At 35.3% G+C, this 16937-nt stretch overlaps 1 protein-coding gene and 1 long non-coding RNA gene across 11 annotated transcripts in view; one reads left to right on the top strand and one right to left on the bottom strand.

Annotated features, from left to right (window-relative positions):
- The window catches only part of LOC108393745 (uncharacterized), a 40876-nt gene extending 32632 nt beyond the window's left edge, over positions 1–8244 (bottom strand). For both annotated transcript variants that reach the window (XR_012132263.1, XR_001852308.3), the window contains exon 1: positions 8139–8244. This is a non-coding gene — a long non-coding RNA (uncharacterized lncRNA). The remainder of the gene's footprint in view (positions 1–8138) is intronic.
- Positions 1–16937, top strand: part of HDAC9 (histone deacetylase 9) — a 938800-nt gene that overhangs the window by 555734 nt on the left and 366129 nt on the right. For 6 of the 9 annotated variants that reach the window (XM_073238732.1, XM_073238734.1, XM_073238729.1 and 3 more), the window contains one exon: positions 12419–15056. In XM_073238732.1, the coding sequence (XP_073094833.1) occupies positions 12419–12733 (315 nt within the window). In that variant the 3' untranslated portion in view covers positions 12734–15056. Of the gene's footprint in view, positions 1–8250; positions 8332–12418; positions 15057–16937 lie in introns of those variants that run through there. The other 3 variants (XM_073238726.1, XM_073238727.1, XM_073238728.1) reach the window with 1 other exon arrangement.

Here is a 16937-nt window from a genome sequence, read left to right as displayed (position 1 = left end):
CCTGCATTCAATCCATTCAAACTGGAACCAAATAGTTGGCATCATAAAAATATGGTCCCTGCTCTTGAGATACTTATTACAGCAGGAGATAATGGTACACATGAAGACATAAGTGGACAAATGATATGTTTTTAAATGTCTTTTCCTTTTGTTCTCTAAACTTTTTAATATGATTATTTTTGGAGGAATTTAGGGAAGCAAAAAAAGCAGTCACAATAGAGAAAAAATATGTAGGTTTGTCTCTAAACCTGCATCATATTAAATATTCTTGGCTTTCCTGACATGAAATTTTTCACGATCTATTTAAATTGTTAATTATTTTTAGAATTACAAGCAAACCTGTACTCTTCAGAGCATGGTTCATACAGTGATTGACTTATTAAATTTTGAAGACTTTCTTATATCTTGCTAATATTTGAACGCATTTATGCAAGCAGTCATACATGTTTGCTATAGTTATGTAATGTAAATGTTACTATTCATACTAAATAATTTACCTGTTGCCTGATACTTTAATGACATTTACATGGGAAATTTGTATATTATGAGAATTACTTGCATCATGTAATTATGGTGTAAGTACTCTGCAGCTTAGCAGAAATATTCCTGAAATGAGTTTATATAGAATTTGCAGTGTTTTACCTCCACAGTAGGGTAAGACAAAAAGGTAAGAGTTGAGGGGAACACCTGTCAGGATGATTTATCTCTGCTGATCAGTTTAAATATTATATTTCTACTGAAAGTATTTTAAGCTTAATCATGGCTTACCAGTATTTGCTCTTTTATTTTTTGAGACACTTAAATGTTCAGAAATGTATTAAATAGTTGAGATTGCTAATATGTGGTATATTCATGCAGTGGTGACCTGTGAGTCTTTTCAAAAAACCAAGATTCTTTTCTTTCCCCCCACCCCAAGAGTTTCTTTTTACCAGCATCAAAAGAAGACTGTTACTTTTGCCAGTATCTTTTGTTTTTTTATTGGAAGATAAAAACGGTTTCTAAAATAGAATTTTCCCTTCAAGTACAAAATAGCAAAAAAAAAAGGTAGGAGAATATTGGTAATTTTCCTGTGAGCCCATTTCAAGTTTAAATATTGCCACAGATTTATCTGGTAAAATAAAACTATGATTAGCAAAAGCAAAGCACACCATGATTACTTGGACATTTTTATGATTTTTGAAGGAGTATTCTGACTACTCCCTAATTAATAAAAGGCCAGATCTCTAACCATATCACTATCTGAATGATATACAGAAAATTTCTAAGGTGTCTTTAGACATTTTTGTTGTGAGATAATGTGACATAGATCTTTATCTTCTGCCCAATGACATCATCATTCTTCAAATTACTTCTCTATTACAGTATTATTAGAATAGCATTGATTCATGCCTAACACTTTGTATTTTATCTAGAATATATCTGATAGCTAAGTTTTCATATTCATTCTTTCAAATCTACTTGAGCAGAAATTTTAAGAAAGTTCTTTTTTCCTCTGTAGTTACTTGAATGAAATAATAATTTATGCATATATCTACTGGACAAATTGTACTGAATGCTTATTTTGTGCCACACACTACTTCAGGCATTAAGAAAACAATACTCAGGGTCCTTGTGGAGCTTACAACATAGGAAGCTGGGAAGTGAAATACTCAAGTAAACAGTAATATAATTTATGTTAAGTATTGGATAGCAGACATGAGGAGGGTGATTGTTTTCTTTGAGAAAATAATATTTAAGATTTGTTTACCTCTCTGGGTTATCTTGTCCTTTTTATATCTTTTCTTTTTTGTCTATTTTCTTTCCTTCCTTCCTTCCTTCCTTCCTTCCTTCCTTCCTTCCTTCCTTCCTTCCTTCCTTCCTTCCTTCCTTCCTTCCTTCCTTCCTTTCATTCATTCTTTCTTTCATTCTTTCCTTCCTTCTTTGTAATATGCTCTGTGATAAATGTCTTACGCATTCCTATGACTGGATATCAGCCAACACTTTTAAAAAACCCACATAAATAATGATATGATATATATGTCAAGGTTCACTCTAGATTTCAGTATTTATTATATATTTATTACTATGATACTTAGGCATTTTGACACGAGTGCTATTTTATCATAATAAAAATATATCTAAGACTAGACCAGCGAAGGGGAGGTCAAGCACATGTCCTCTGTTGCCCTTATTAAAACAGGTAGATATTATGTCTGACAAGCAAGGCATGAATATAATTTTGTACAAATGCTGTAACAGAGCAAATGGGGAGCTTTCATTAATGTTTGGAAGAGAAATTGACCCTTTATTTGAGTAGTATCTGTTGTATTCCTTTTCTTGGCATATTTTCTAACATAATGGTACATATTCTCCATGACCCCTTATGATTCATACCCACTCCTTGTCCCCTATCATCCATCCATAGCAACCCAGGGGAGTATATTCTTTCATGCCTGTGGTTACATGAAGACATAGCATGCATCCATATGTGTGTGTGTGTGTGTGTTATTCTTTTTCTTATGAAGTGTCCCTGAAGGCAGTTCTAAACTAGAACTATTTGTGCACTATTAGGCAAAGTGTACATCTCCCAAGGAGATTAATTTGAAGAAGACTGTATAGACATTTACATTGCAAGAAGTTTACATTTTTTGAAATCGCATTTCATATTATCAAGCAAGTAAACAGTTCATATTAGCTTTATTTTAATAAAGGTAATTGTAATCATAGCTTCCTTAGGAGAAGATTAAAATTTTAAGTATAATTAGATCAGGATCAGTTACCAATCTTTGCTTTTGTGCTGCACCTGTTTCTCCTAACATATCTTTTCCTTCTCTTTAATGCACTTGCATAGGATCATTTAAATGATACCCACTCCCTGTAGATATAAGATCTACTATGAGCTGGGATACCAGGCTAGTGTTCTTTTATATGTATGATCTCCTCAAAGTTAACAACTCGGTTTTTTTTTTAATATCAAGAAAGTTAACTTTCAAGGGCTTAAGTAAGTTGACCAAGGTCGCAGGGCTAACAGGTGACAGAGCTGGAATTCTGACATAGGCTGTATGTCACAGAAGGCTGTCCTTTACCTAAATTTGTGCTTATGTTGTTTGTGTTGTTTTCCATCAAGAAACAAGATTTTCCTAATTCTGTTTTTGCCAACAAGTAGAAAAATTAAAATTAAAAACAAGGCAAGCAAGCAAATAAAAAAGAGGATCATCTAATTTGTTTGGTATTGGTTTGGATTGGCCAGAATGGAAAATATCCCTCTTCCTGACCCTGCTTCCCAACTTTCCACACATTGCCCACCATACATTTACAAACTTGGAAGTCTTTTTACATGGATCTGATGGTGGGACATCCAGATATCCTGTTGGATTGTAAGGCTTTCCAACTATGCAGTATGAATGCAATACATAGCCAACTCCAGCCAGGCACACTTTCCAATCCTTTCTCGCAGGTTATAGCATTGCCATTTTTTTTTTTTTTTTTTTAGACTGGGCAAACATCTTACAGGAGCTCCCAGCAAGCCTGAAGTTGAAAGTCTACTGACTTCATCAAGTTCAACTTAAATGCAAATGTTGGCATCTCATCTATGGGTGGTTGGAAAATGATTTGTTTTAAGTTTTGAAAAATGGATGAGTAGAAACTTAAACTGGGCTTTCATTTAGGAAAGTAGGCATTACTGTTGTCAGGTTTAATTTCTCTCTATCCATTTGACAGCTTGTTTCCATGCAGAGTCTTTAATCACCAATTTAGGATTACATTTTGCCCATTAGATGGATAGTATGTCCAAAAACTTTAGCAAGCACTGCAAGGCAGTCTCAATTTTCTGACAGTAAAAAGCCTCCTAGATTATTTATCCATCTATAGAGGTTCATAAAAGAAACTTTGACTTTACCCTCAAATAGATGCTATTTCGACGTAATTAGCCCAATGTAAATAGATCCATGTAGGTATGTATTGGGCTTCAAAAAAAAAAAAAACCACTTATGCTCCAATACCAGCTTACATCATCACAGAGAGTTCATATAGAAGCATTTTATGACATAATTACAAGTTGATAGCTTATAATATACAGAAAATGACTTGTTGCTTTATTATTAGATGTGATGAAATCCTGTGTTTGTAAAGGAAACTGAATGACCATTTCAGTGGATTAATGTGTAACATTCATAAATGTTCCCAGGTCTGCTTTCATAACTTGACCACTGAGGGAAGGACTTTGACCTTTCCTTTTCACCTTGCATTGTTAATCTAGTCAGAGGTGCTTTTACTGAATGAGAAAAACAGTAGTTGGACATAAGCATGAGGTAAGAAAATAAGGGAAAGAAAATTATCTGGACGATTAAGCCACATGAATAGTTTGACTGATGTTGATTCCAGTCTGTTCAAGGGGAGAGGGAAGCTGAATAATTTGGTCGTTTCCCAGCTTTGACAAACAGTTTCATTTGACACCATGAAATAATTAAGTCTTAGTAAGGAATTTTTAATATAGCTAAGTGATTTGTGGATATGAAAACCACAGATGTGTAGCAATCTTCTGTTACAGATTTTGGTGCTTCCAAGTTCCTGATTGTAGAGGTTTTTTTCCACTGTATCTTTCTGCCCTTTCTCTAAATACTTATGAAATCTGAGGGATTATAGTGACCCTGAAATATGAGGTGGTCTAGAATATTCCCACTCCTCAAGCAGAATTGCATCCCTGGCCATGCTTCTGTATCCTAAATATACCATTACTGTCTTGCTCTCAACATAGTCATATTGACCAGCAACAAAAACTCACTTCTAAAAAAATAACTTCTCAGCATGGAATAATTGGTGATGTTCCACAAAGATTTGTCAGCAAATGTTATACTCTGTACTAGAATGAAAACAAAGAAGGTGTGTTCTTTCCTTTGAATGGCTCTTAGACCTGCAGGGATAATTCTAATCAAAGACAGTTCTGCATAACAATAGCTTATATGAAATACAAAATCTAGAATGCTTGCTAGCTTTTCCAGCAGAAGTTTCTTAGACCTGCACAATTATTCATTAGTTTCACAACTTTGGTCAAAGTATTTAACCTCTTTGTCCAATCATTTCTTAATCTTCACGTTTTAGAGGCATACAGTGAGAATTACATGAGAAGATGTACTGAAAGTGCATTGTAAACATGGTAAGCACTACTGAAATCCAGCACAGTATTTATTTTCCTACAAAGCACTAATAGTTATGTTTTCCTCATTCTGTTAATGAAAATGGTTGTCTGAAAATGCTAGAATATTTCTGAGAACTTTCCCACTTGTCTCAATATTGCATCCAACTACTTTGCTGTAAACCAAACCACTAATTTTGTTCCAGCCCTCTCTTCCATCTTTGTATTCATCATGAAGCAGGCCTTGTTTTCTTCTTGGAGCAATATTATGGACAGTTATTGCTTTTTTTTATTGAGGTGTAATTTATACACAGTAAAATGTATTCCTTTTGCTGTACAGTTCAATGAATTTTGACAAATGCATTCCTGTCATATAATTACCACAATCAAGATGTAGAACAGTTCCCTCAACCCCCAAAATTCCCTTGCGCTGTTCCTTTGTAGTCAGTCCTTACCCCTACCTCCAACCCCTCCAAAAGAGTGAATTTTGACCATGTAGGAAACATCAAACAAATCACGAGTATGAAGGATGGTATATTAAAGAGCATGAGGATATCAGCCCTGTGTGGCCTAAACCATAGAATGTTCAAGAAAGAAGGGACAGAAGGGATTGTTTCCAGAGGTCATAAGCCGACAGCCTATGGACTGGATCCATTCCATTGAGCTGCTGTCTTTGGCCTGCCCGTGTCTTAAAAAGCATTCAAGTTCCATTGGTCAATCTTTAAAAATGAAAAGACTTCAAATACAAATCTGGATTTCTGGCACTGTCTGAAAAACTGAAAAGCGTGGCCACACAGGGTCACCATTTCCACATGGCAGTTACTGTCTGGGGTTTGCTCTTGGTCATCCACTTTAATTGGACTTTTGCACTGCTGTCCAGTTTACCAAAGCCAGGGGTTGGTCAGTAGGCAGAAAGGGAGATGTTTCCAAGTCAAGTGATTGGAAGATCATCGGCATTAAGAGCTTGTCCATTCTGAGCACAGTCCAAAATCACCAAGGGTTAGCAAAGAAAATAAGGATGTCTTCCCTCCCTGTGCCTCTATTTGCTACTCTTAAAGAGTGAAAAAGTAAAATTTTGAAAGAAAGATTAGAAAAGGAGATTATCAGGGGATAACCTTTTACATAGTATAAAAGGAAAAAGTTACGCAGTGCCGTAAAAGAAGGAAAAATAGCTTATTTGTGTTCTACTTGTCTTGTTAGACTCTTTAGTTGAGGATTTTATGTTCTGAAAGGTCAGCCTTCTTCTTTCACCCACCCAAATCCAATCTTCTGTAGCAGGCAGAGTGATGAATTATTTACAAAATGCAAATCAAATCATGTCAAGGGCTTGCTTAAAACTCCCTAGTTGCTCCTTATTGTTTGTAGGATATAATCCAAACATCTTTACGTGACATACAAGGCTGCTGTTGTCTGGCTCTTGCCCCCTTCCTGACCTCATCTACTCCTTTTCCCTTATTTGCTGAGTCCCAGCCATGTTGGCCTCCTCTCCAGGCAGTGGGGAATCTCATTTCATCTCTAGGAGTTGTGCTAGCCACAGTCCTGTATCAAATGTTCAACCTCCAAGTCTTCTCATGACTCAGTCTTGGCATTGGAGTCTCTCTCAGCTCAAATCTCACCTCTTTAGAGGAGCCTTCCCTGCCCATACAAATTAGACACAGATGCTCACCTCTTGCCCCATCATTTCCCATCACATTAAGTTCCAATCTTCAATTGCTATTTTCTCTTTCCACCACTGAGAGCTTGCCTGATTGACCACTTTCTTCCCAGGGCCTAATATATAGTAGGTGCTCAGTAAAAAATGTTGAATGAATGAAAGAACAAGTTGGTAACTTTCTTAAACTAACTGGGAGGAGGAAATTTTTAGTCTCCTTTCCAGAAATGAACACTTATTTAAGTTACTGAAATATTAGAGTGTTCTAGAAGCCAGAGAGAGGATAGAGTAATAAAGATAAAAAAGTTTTTGTTAGAATTTACTTGGTCCCTAGATTTATTTTATATCTTTTCAATATTGGTAGGAAAGGATGTTTTTCAGTTCAGACTTTTAATTTATCTGAATAATAAACCAATATTTGGAAAATCTTTCTCTCTTGTTATTTAGTTTCAGTTCTTCTGGTTATTTTCCCAAAATGCACAGAAGCAAAATGACATGGAATATTTTGGCTTGAAGCAGAGTTCTTCTCTAAGCAGACCTCTTGATTTGAAAGCCCTCCAAGCTTTGCATGTTGCTTTTGAGAACAGTTGGTACATAGCTAATCTATTTTGGAACTGAGACAAAATTTTATCATTATTTTAAAATCTAGTTTCTTTGGAGCTTAAGAGAAAGATTTTATTTTCCAAAAGAATTTTACATTTATTTAAAAGAAAAAGACTTGTGTTATTGCCATTCCCCAACTAAAATCTGTCTTAATATCTGAGGCAAAATAAGAAAGTGATGAGCTGGGCTGAAGGTCATTTTGTGTAATTAAGTAATCACATTCAAACACTCATACTTAATGGCTTTTTAACAATTTCAGGAAATCAGATATCTAACAGACAAAAGTTTACTCCTTATACAATCTTGTTCTTAGTTGCCATTCCAAATTTAAAGATACTTGTGGGGACTTGAAGGAAGCATGGCCTTTAGTAATTATTTCATGAATTTTACATCATTTGCCAATAGAATATATAATGTTTAACATGGAATATGAAACATTGAAATTATGGACTTGCTGTAATTACAATCCTAGCAAGGATTGATAAAAATTAAATAGTTGTACCATTTGCAGGTGTTAGAAATTTGGGTAAATTATCATGCTCTCTGGCCTATGGGGTACCTGTGCAAGTGTGTATCAGTGTGTGTTACAAACCCAGAATGGTCATAGATTTCCCTGCCGCATTCTTAGCATTTGGTGAGATTGCTGGACAGGAGCATGGAAAATACAGATACACACTGACAGATGAGCAAGAGCGCAGATAAAAGGGACGGAGAGGCTGCACAGCCATCATCTTCTTCATCTCAGCTGGGTTCCCCACCAAAGTAACTCACCTGGTGTCAGACGAATGACGCACGGTGTGTTTCACAGATGGGGCCTCGGTTAAGATTCACACAGGCTTGCACATTTATCTGTCACACAGATGTTTCGTCTTGTGTTTTCTAGCCAGCAAGGCAAGAGCTCAGCTTTGCTGGGGGATCACCTCCAGATGTTGCACCAAAGAGAGACCCTGCCACCCCACTGAGAGTAAGCAGACAGCGCTCCTCCCTGCAGCTGGGGCCACTCAGCACCAGTACAAATTAGAAAAGGGTTAGCCTGTACCATCTTTGTAATGGTCACATTGTACTTCAAAAACAAATAGAATACATCATCTGAATACTGAGTTGCCTAGTAAATAGTCAGAAATTTACAAATAACACCAAATAACATTTTATTTTAAAATTCGAAATAAGTCAAACCTGGCAGGCAGGTTTTCTGCAACATTTGTTTGTAGAGTTTCTTTGCTGATGTTAATTGCTAATTTTTCCACTCTGGCAAATTTCACTGTTTAAATAAAAACAGCTTTAGTCAAATACCTAAAATAAAATAACAAGTGTAGGTTAACTCTCTCTGTGCATTTATATTTTGCAAAACTGGCTCCAAGAGATCCCCATTTATCTCATTTTGTTTTTTGAAACTTCAGAGAGCACATTTTATTCCAGAGATGGTGAAAAGGTTCAAGTAGACATTGGCATTTACTTCATTACCTAGGGACAAAAGTGTCGAAGCATTGTCACTAAGCATTAATTAAGTTGCCATATTCTTAAAAAGATGAGTGAGAAAGAAACTAGGATAAATTCTAGATTTTTGACTTGTGCCTTTAGGTCATGCTGTTTACTCAGGTGCGCAATACATTTGAGTGGGATGAGAAGAAAAATTGTCTTTGATCTATTTGAGGTTTATGATACCTATTAGATAATCTAGGTCTAGGCAAAGAAGGTAAAGAAGCAGCCAAATATGCAAATTTAGAGTTCAGGTTGGCACTGGAATTGTTAATACTAATTCAGTTGTCAGAATATAGCTGTTTCAGAGGAGAATGTGAAGTAAAAGGGTATAAAAAGTTCCAGTTTTCAATAATATTGTAGTATCTTGATACAGTGACAAGGGGTAACTACACTTAGCATGGTAAGCATTTAGTAAAGTGTATAATTGCCCGATCACTATGTTGTACATCTGAAACCAATATGCTATTGTGTATCAGCTAAATTCCAAAAAAAAAAAAAGAAAAAAATCAGGATAGGAATGAAAGAGTAAATAATAAAGTAGGTTTCTTGAAGACAAAAAAAAGTTTTAGATTTTTACTCATTTTTTAGAGATGACTCAACTTCTCTTAGGTTTGAAATTCCTTCTTTATAAAATAAGAGTTTGAACAACGTTATGAGAAATTTTCTAGCTCCAACATTTTATATGTACGTGATCTCCACTCATAAGTTCCTGTTTTATGTGAAGAAACATTTCTCTTGCACCTTTAAGGAATTCTGCCCTCGGAAGATCATTTGGCCATTTGGCCTTCTTGCCCAGTTATCACAGCATTATTCATTCTGGCATTTTTTCCCCTCACACTTCCTTTTTGTACATGAGAAGTGCAGAGGAAGCCAAAGGAACTGACTGGAACCAATGGCATTGTTTCTTTACTGCACACTAAAAATTATTATACAGTTTCACGTACATTATCTGTATCTTTGATGTAAATACGATATTTGATTCATCGGCCAAATGATGAGATTTCTGGGTACTTTAATGACCTCAGAAAAGCATTAACAGGCCAGATTTCAGATTTCCTATTAAAATGTACATATGATATATTCTGTGAGCACTTGGCATTTACTTGCTATCTATAGGTTATTATAGGTCCAGTAAATTAACACACAGTTTGTCTGATCTGTGGATGCACCAACCAAGTAATATCAGCCTCTTACCTTCAAAGACACTCTGAGTTTGTCTTGGTACCCTTACTAAATAATGCATTACCCTCACCAATTCCTATTAATATCCTATTTAAATTGCCACTTGATTTGTCATTTATGGTCATTATTGACTTTAACAAGAGAAGTTCAGTCCAATAGTGTGGATGGAAGCCAAGTTGTCATGAATTCTACAGAGAATGAGAAAAGAGAAACAAAGACTATGGAGAGAGGTAACTCAAGGAGCTTTCCTGTGAAGGGAAGTACATAGTAGTGTTTGGTGAGGGAGCTCAAGGGAGGTGTTGCTCAAGATGGATGATGATAATTAAAAGTGTCCAAATGGGAATATTCCAGCAGAGAAGGGAAATGTGTGCTGGAGGGCAGAGTGGATGATTGTAGGAGTGGATGGGATCCACGGTGTAAGCTGAGGATTGCCTGAGAGAGGAGTGCAGACATTGCTCTCAATGGAACAGGAGAGTAGCACACCTTGGCTAGTGTGATGGGAGCAGGATGTGGGGTTTCTCTTCTGAGACATCTACTTTCTCAGTGAAATAAGAAGAGAAGGTATCAGCAGAGAGTGAGGAAAAGGTCTACATATGAGAGGTTTGAAGAGAGAGCAAGTAGTTTGAAATAGTCATGGACAGGGTGGGAACAAATTAACTAGAAAAATGGAGTAAGATTGTTGGGTGGCACTGAGGGCCAGTGATCATGAATTTGAAGACAAATACTCAGCATGATGGTTTGTTTCCTAGCTTATTCAGCTGCTTGCATTTGGCAGAGATTTAGTATTAACCAAGATAAGAAGTCTTACTTGTCTGTAAAGGAGTGATTTTTTTTTCATGGAGCCTGGTCCAGCAAGGAGAGAAGTGAGGGGATGAGAGGGAATGGGAGGCAATGGGAGTGTCATAGCTCAGTAGCTTGGAGGAAAATTGAGAGTCAAGGGTCAGAAGTAATGATGTCTGAAGTCGAGATTTAGGAGAGTGCCCCATTACCAGTAAATCCCAGGGCTAGGGTGTGATCACAACGTGGAAGCTGAGGTAGAGCCAAGGACAAGACCATGGAAGCCAGGAGGTCAAAGCACTGAGAGGCCAGGTTGGCACTGGGACTGGGAAAGAGAGGATTAACAACAGGAAAGTCCTCGTGCTCAGCAGGTGGTGGTTGTAGCTTCCTCTTGCCAATAATTCTACCGACAGTGAAATCGCAGGGCTTCATCGGTATGCAGGGCCACTTGAGGTTATGTGGACTGGAGGAAAGTCCGTAAGCCTGAAGAGGTTGAGTACTTATGTATTTTCACTCTAAAGCATGTGGTTAGTTTCCAAACCTAAGTAGGTGTGAGTGGGAGGTAAACTTGAATTTTACATAGAAAAATCTGTAGGCATGATTTTAGTGGTGGTATTCTAAGTGTGCTGCTCATTATAATAACTGGCATGTTGCTTACATGGGTACTGACTCAGCAGAAAACACTAACCACTCTTGAAAACACAATTGAAGATCTAGAGATGATCAGTCAATAGGGTTATTGTCAAATGAAACAAAAGGCCTATGTGAGATGAAATCATCTTGAGTATTTTCCCGGCTTATTGAGCTTCTCTGTATAGTATTTTGCTATTGTGTAAGTTAGGTGTGTTGTGTTATTTTTGTTTTAAATCATGGAGCAGTTAACTCATACACTTTGAAAGATTATGATCTAATTTACAAAATAAAGGGTCTAAAGAATGATTTTCAAGTTAAAAAAAGAACTCCTGTTGTTTTAGTGCTGTTAAAAATTTTTTTGATCCTAATTCTTTTTAAGGTTAAGGATTTCAAAATCAAAATTCACATGTTTTTTAAGTGTATTGAAGAAGGTGTTTCATCATTTGCCCACTTAGATATAGGAAAATTAGATAGACAAGAAGAACTATTGGTATGTGTGCTCTGTCTTTTATAGTGGTTGACATTTGTTGAAAACAAGATTCTGTAAGTTTTTCATTACTTGTCCTTTATTTCCATTACATTTCCTCTTTTGAGAAAAATATGCCCAGGTTTATTTAAGGATTAAAGTGACTCAGTACAACTTGTCTTTGTGAAAGTTTCATGGATTCCACAGAAAGAGTTTATTTACTTTTTCCCACCATTTTCTAAGTGTGTTGAAGTGTAATCCATTAAAAAAAAAAAACACTTAAAGACCTCATTCCCTTCCTGCAACACCAATACAACATGGAAATGATGGGGCTGCTTCGGATTTACTATTACTGAGGAAGTTGTCCCATACAAACTCATTCTGAAACTGATGTTCAGAGGTTAGAAATCAGAGTGTACTGAACTCGAGCCATTAGAAACCAAAGTGTATTTTGCTTGTTTGTTACCACCAAGAACTATTGAATTCTGAACCTTTGAACACTCTCTTCTAGCTGCTTTCGAAATCTATTGAACAACTGAAGCAACCAGGCAGTCACCTGGAGGAAGCCGAGGAAGAGCTTCAGGGGGACCAGGCGATGCAGGAAGACAGAGCGCCCTCTAGTGGCAACAGCACTAGGAGCGACAGCAGTGCTTGTGTGGATGACACATTGGGACAAGTTGGGGCTGTGAAGGTCAAGGAGGAACCAGTGGACAGTGATGAAGATGCTCAGATCCAGGAAATGGAATCTGGGGAGCAGGCTGCTTTTATGCAACAGGTAATAGGCAAAGATTTAGCTCCAGGATTTGTAATCAAAGTCATTATCTGACTATGAAATGCATTGCAGGTTTTGGTAAATGAATGTTATTTCCTATCCATTTCTATCTCTGAATGATTGGGGTTTCGTGTTTAAGGATTCTAATGAATGCAGATGTATCTACACATAGATCTCTCTATATACTGATCTATATATAGATATATAGATACTAAGGTTTCACTGCAACTCCATTTGGTAAGGAAATACCTGTTACACTAAAATTATACTACCTAAGTATCTAAGTAATTAATAGGCTTTAAGTTCATCTCAAAGCCTGCCACAAGAATCACATCTAAGGAAAACGACTCACTGTTGTTTTTAGCTTGTCTGTTGAGATCAGTGACTGCTGGATATAGTTTCCCAGTCTGATCAATGAAACATTCTATTAGTTCTTGATTCTTTTTTTTTTTTGATAAATAGAGATCAATTTTCACTTTATTGTACATAATGTATCATACTACAGTCTTGAACACTGTTAAAGGTAGTCTGCCCTTTCCTTCCTCTCTCTTTTTTGTTTAGTGAAATCTTCTGGTTATCATGCCAGTAGTCCTAGGTTATTGTATAAATTGCAATTGAAAATATTAGGAATAGAGGTGGTTTTAAATATATAGACGCAAAGTACAGCACAATTTTAAATATTACATTATGTCTCACCTAGCACTGCTCATTTTATTTTGCCTTGTGTTATTTGATGACATTGTCTATTGAAAAAGATCAAAAAGAGCAAATGCCAATGTTGGCAAGAAGTGATGTACAGCATTATGATCCTATCAAATACTATATTGTAGCTACAGTTATAGAAAACACAGGAACAGTATGATCACTATCTGACATGAAATCAAAATCATATTCCAAAAAAAGAAAAGGTGTATCCTGTTTTATAACCTTTATTGCTCGGATCTCTTAAGTATAATTCCATAATGACATGGCATGTACCATAGCATTTTGGCAAATGCAAATTAGGAAAGTTAGGCTTAACAAAAGAATCTACTTGTAAATAATGCACATTCAGAAGGACCATGTCCTTTGATGCTAAGAAATACTAACAACTTGGAAGGCAACAGAAGACTGTTTATTTAAGTCAGCTCTTTGTCAGGTTCCTGCTGTTCTCCTTCAGAAAACTGATTCTAGGAGGCTGAACAGGAAATGCCTTGTGGAAACAGGAAGTCCAAGTGATTCATGCACTGAGGAATGTAGGGGAAAAAAACGGAGGATAGTGTTTTACTCTTTCTGTCTTTAAAGAGCACTCTATGAATTGATTTATTGTCTAAGAAAATAACACCGCAAGTAGGGAAATTGTTAAGGAAGCTTTTCACTGAAACATTTCCTTCATACTCCCTTTTGATATGTTTACCTTGTTTTATAGGTTTACTTTTGTTAAGCTAGTTAAGGATTCATTGTATTAAGACTCCTTTAATATGGATAATCCAAATTGACCTAGGATCTTTCTGAGGTTTTTTTCTATTGAAATATTTATATTTCTAAATCCGAGGTATTTTAAGGTGTAGTATCCTGTTTCAAAGGAGATATAGCAGTTTTGCCATATGTAGACATTGTACAACTGTATGTTATTGGCACGTGTTGTTTACATTTTGCTGTGACATTTAAAAATATTTCTTAAAGAAAGTCACTGCTAAAGATACATTATCCTTTTTTAAAAAGTCTCCATTCAAATTAAATTAACATAACTAGAAAGTTTAAAACATTTCCGTATCATGAAAGTCCTTCTGATAATTTGACAAACAGCTATAATAGGCAACACTTCCTATTACCAACATATTTTGGTTAGTGTATTCCTTCAACTTAAAAAATGACTTTTTGTCAGTTGTTTTGCATTAAAAATATGGCATTTCTAAGATAAAATTGTATATTTTTCCATCTCATAAATATTCATTTTCTTTAAAGTCTTTTTTCAAACTCATAAAAAAGGGATAGTGCATCTTTTAAAATACATTTTATTTGGGGAGGAACATGTGGCTGAGCAGACTTTTGTATAATATTACTTCAAAGATATGTAATCACAAACAAAAAAAACCTATTTTTTATAATGTCATTTGAGAGAGCTCATCAGTATAGTTGGTGGACATTAATTGTTTGAATTTGATAGTCTTTGAATTTAATCAAGAAACTACCTGGAACCAGTGAAAAGGAAAGCTGGATTTAAGTAATCTTAGAACTAATTGATAAATGTCTTTTAAAATCTACTGTATTTATTATAATTTACACCCTTGAAGGTGATCTCTTGTTTTGTGTTGTAAATATATTGTTTGTATGTTCCCTTCTTGCCTTCTGTTATAAGTCTCTTCCTTTCTCAAATAAAGTTTTTTTTAAAAGATCCCCTTTCATACATTTGGCTTTGTGTAAACTTGATATATTTAATCGAATTCGAAGCTTATGCACTAGGTCTCATATACCAAAATATATTGCCATTTTTTGTGGAAAAATAAAAAAATAAAGATATCTTGAGCACTTACTTTTAAGGCCATGAAAAATAATAAATCCAACAATAATGATTCTAAACCATTTACATGAGTCATTATCAAATTGCAAACACATGTAAAATTTGTTGCCTTTTCATTTTCCCAGTGTGGCCTTTTTCATGATATATTATCATCTCTGATGTCAACTTCTAAATATAAAATTCTATATAAATAGATGGCAGTCAGTTCCTAACTTTACTCAACTTAAAAAAAAATTTTTTTAAAGTTACCATAATCCCTTCAATATAATAAACACTCAGTTAATATTTAAATGAATAATTTTTCTTGTATCACAATAGTTAATATCCATTGCAGTGAAATCCTGACCTACAAGTATGAAATGACAGTACATAAATTTAAAGAGAAAAGAGTAGTTAGATGACTTTCCTATATATGGCAACAGTTGTTATAATTCTAGTGTGAAGAACAGGAAGCCTAGCTCAGGTAAAGGGAACTGGACCATAGGCATCTCATGGGCCAGGCCAGACTATACCCTACCCCTCTTCTGGTCGATTGCCAGCAAAACTTAATACATACTTCATGATATGTTACTGTAGATTTAGTTCAGTAGGTTAAAGACAATTGTTTTATGTTCTTTGATTCCCTTAATCTAACCTCAGTAATGTTATACAAATTAAAGTTACTCTAAATCATAACAATATCCTATTAGGTTGCTAAGAATTCTGGAGCTAATATCATTGACTATTGCAAAGTGGACTATCATTCCATGATGCCATATGTTTGATTAATTGTTCAGAATTGTGGGGATACCATTAATGCCCATCCTAATTTCCTGAAAATTGCCTTTGGACTGTAAAATTAAAAGATTAACTTGGTGCTAGAGAGATCTTCAGAACTAAGAGTCAGAAGTATCTATTCTTTTATACTGTATATCTGAGTTCCAAAGCATAAAGTAGTTGTTTCCATAAAAAACATCAATTTCCTATTAGAAATTTCTTTTCCAGAAAATCAGGTTTTGCCAGGATTTTCAGTAAATAACCATTAGATTGCCTTGCCTGGCAGTAAAAAGCCACCTTCTCATTGGTGAAGATGGAGGCCAAAATGGAGACAGCTACCTTTATAGATCATAGATTTTCAAAGAAAGATGGTCTTTAAGAAAATTTTGTTGTTTCATACTTTTTTTTTTCCCTAAAGGATTAGGCATTCAGACACTAAATGCTTTTTTGTGGTTGTTTTTTTGAAACCTAATACTAAACATGCAGGTAGACAACAGTATTTTTTTTAATTTGGCAATTCTTTGTGATTTTCTTTCAGTAACAGAAGCATGCAGTGGGTGTGCAATTGTGAATTAACAATGGTAACTAATCTAGGTCTACAAATTATAACCAATTACAATCAGGAAGCTGGAGAGGCAACAGAAGGAGTTTGAGAGGTAGATTACCAGTCCTTTTATTATTGATAATTCCTCCATCTGGGTTTTTAAGGGAACATACGGGAGGGCAATCAGAGAACTTAGGCAAATAAAACAAGATATTGGGAATATGACTTTTCAGAACTTTTCTATTTAGATTTTAAAAGGTTTTTATTCTTACTTTATAATAACTTCTGTAAGGCTTGTAGACTCTAAAATTTACACCAGACAACTTTTGGGGACCATCTTGATTTACAAATTTTGAACTATTGTAAATATGCAATATATCTGGTATTGTTGTTTAAGCACTTTACACTTTATTAACTCATCTACTCTTCACAACAACCTGACAGGAAGGTATTAT

Source organism: Manis javanica, chromosome 6 (assembly GCF_040802235.1).
Source record: "Manis javanica isolate MJ-LG chromosome 6, MJ_LKY, whole genome shotgun sequence".
Lineage (NCBI taxonomy): Eukaryota > Metazoa > Chordata > Mammalia > Pholidota > Manidae > Manis > Manis javanica.
The sequence above is the reverse complement of the archived record's forward strand: the minus strand, read 5'-3'. Positions and strand labels throughout refer to the sequence as shown.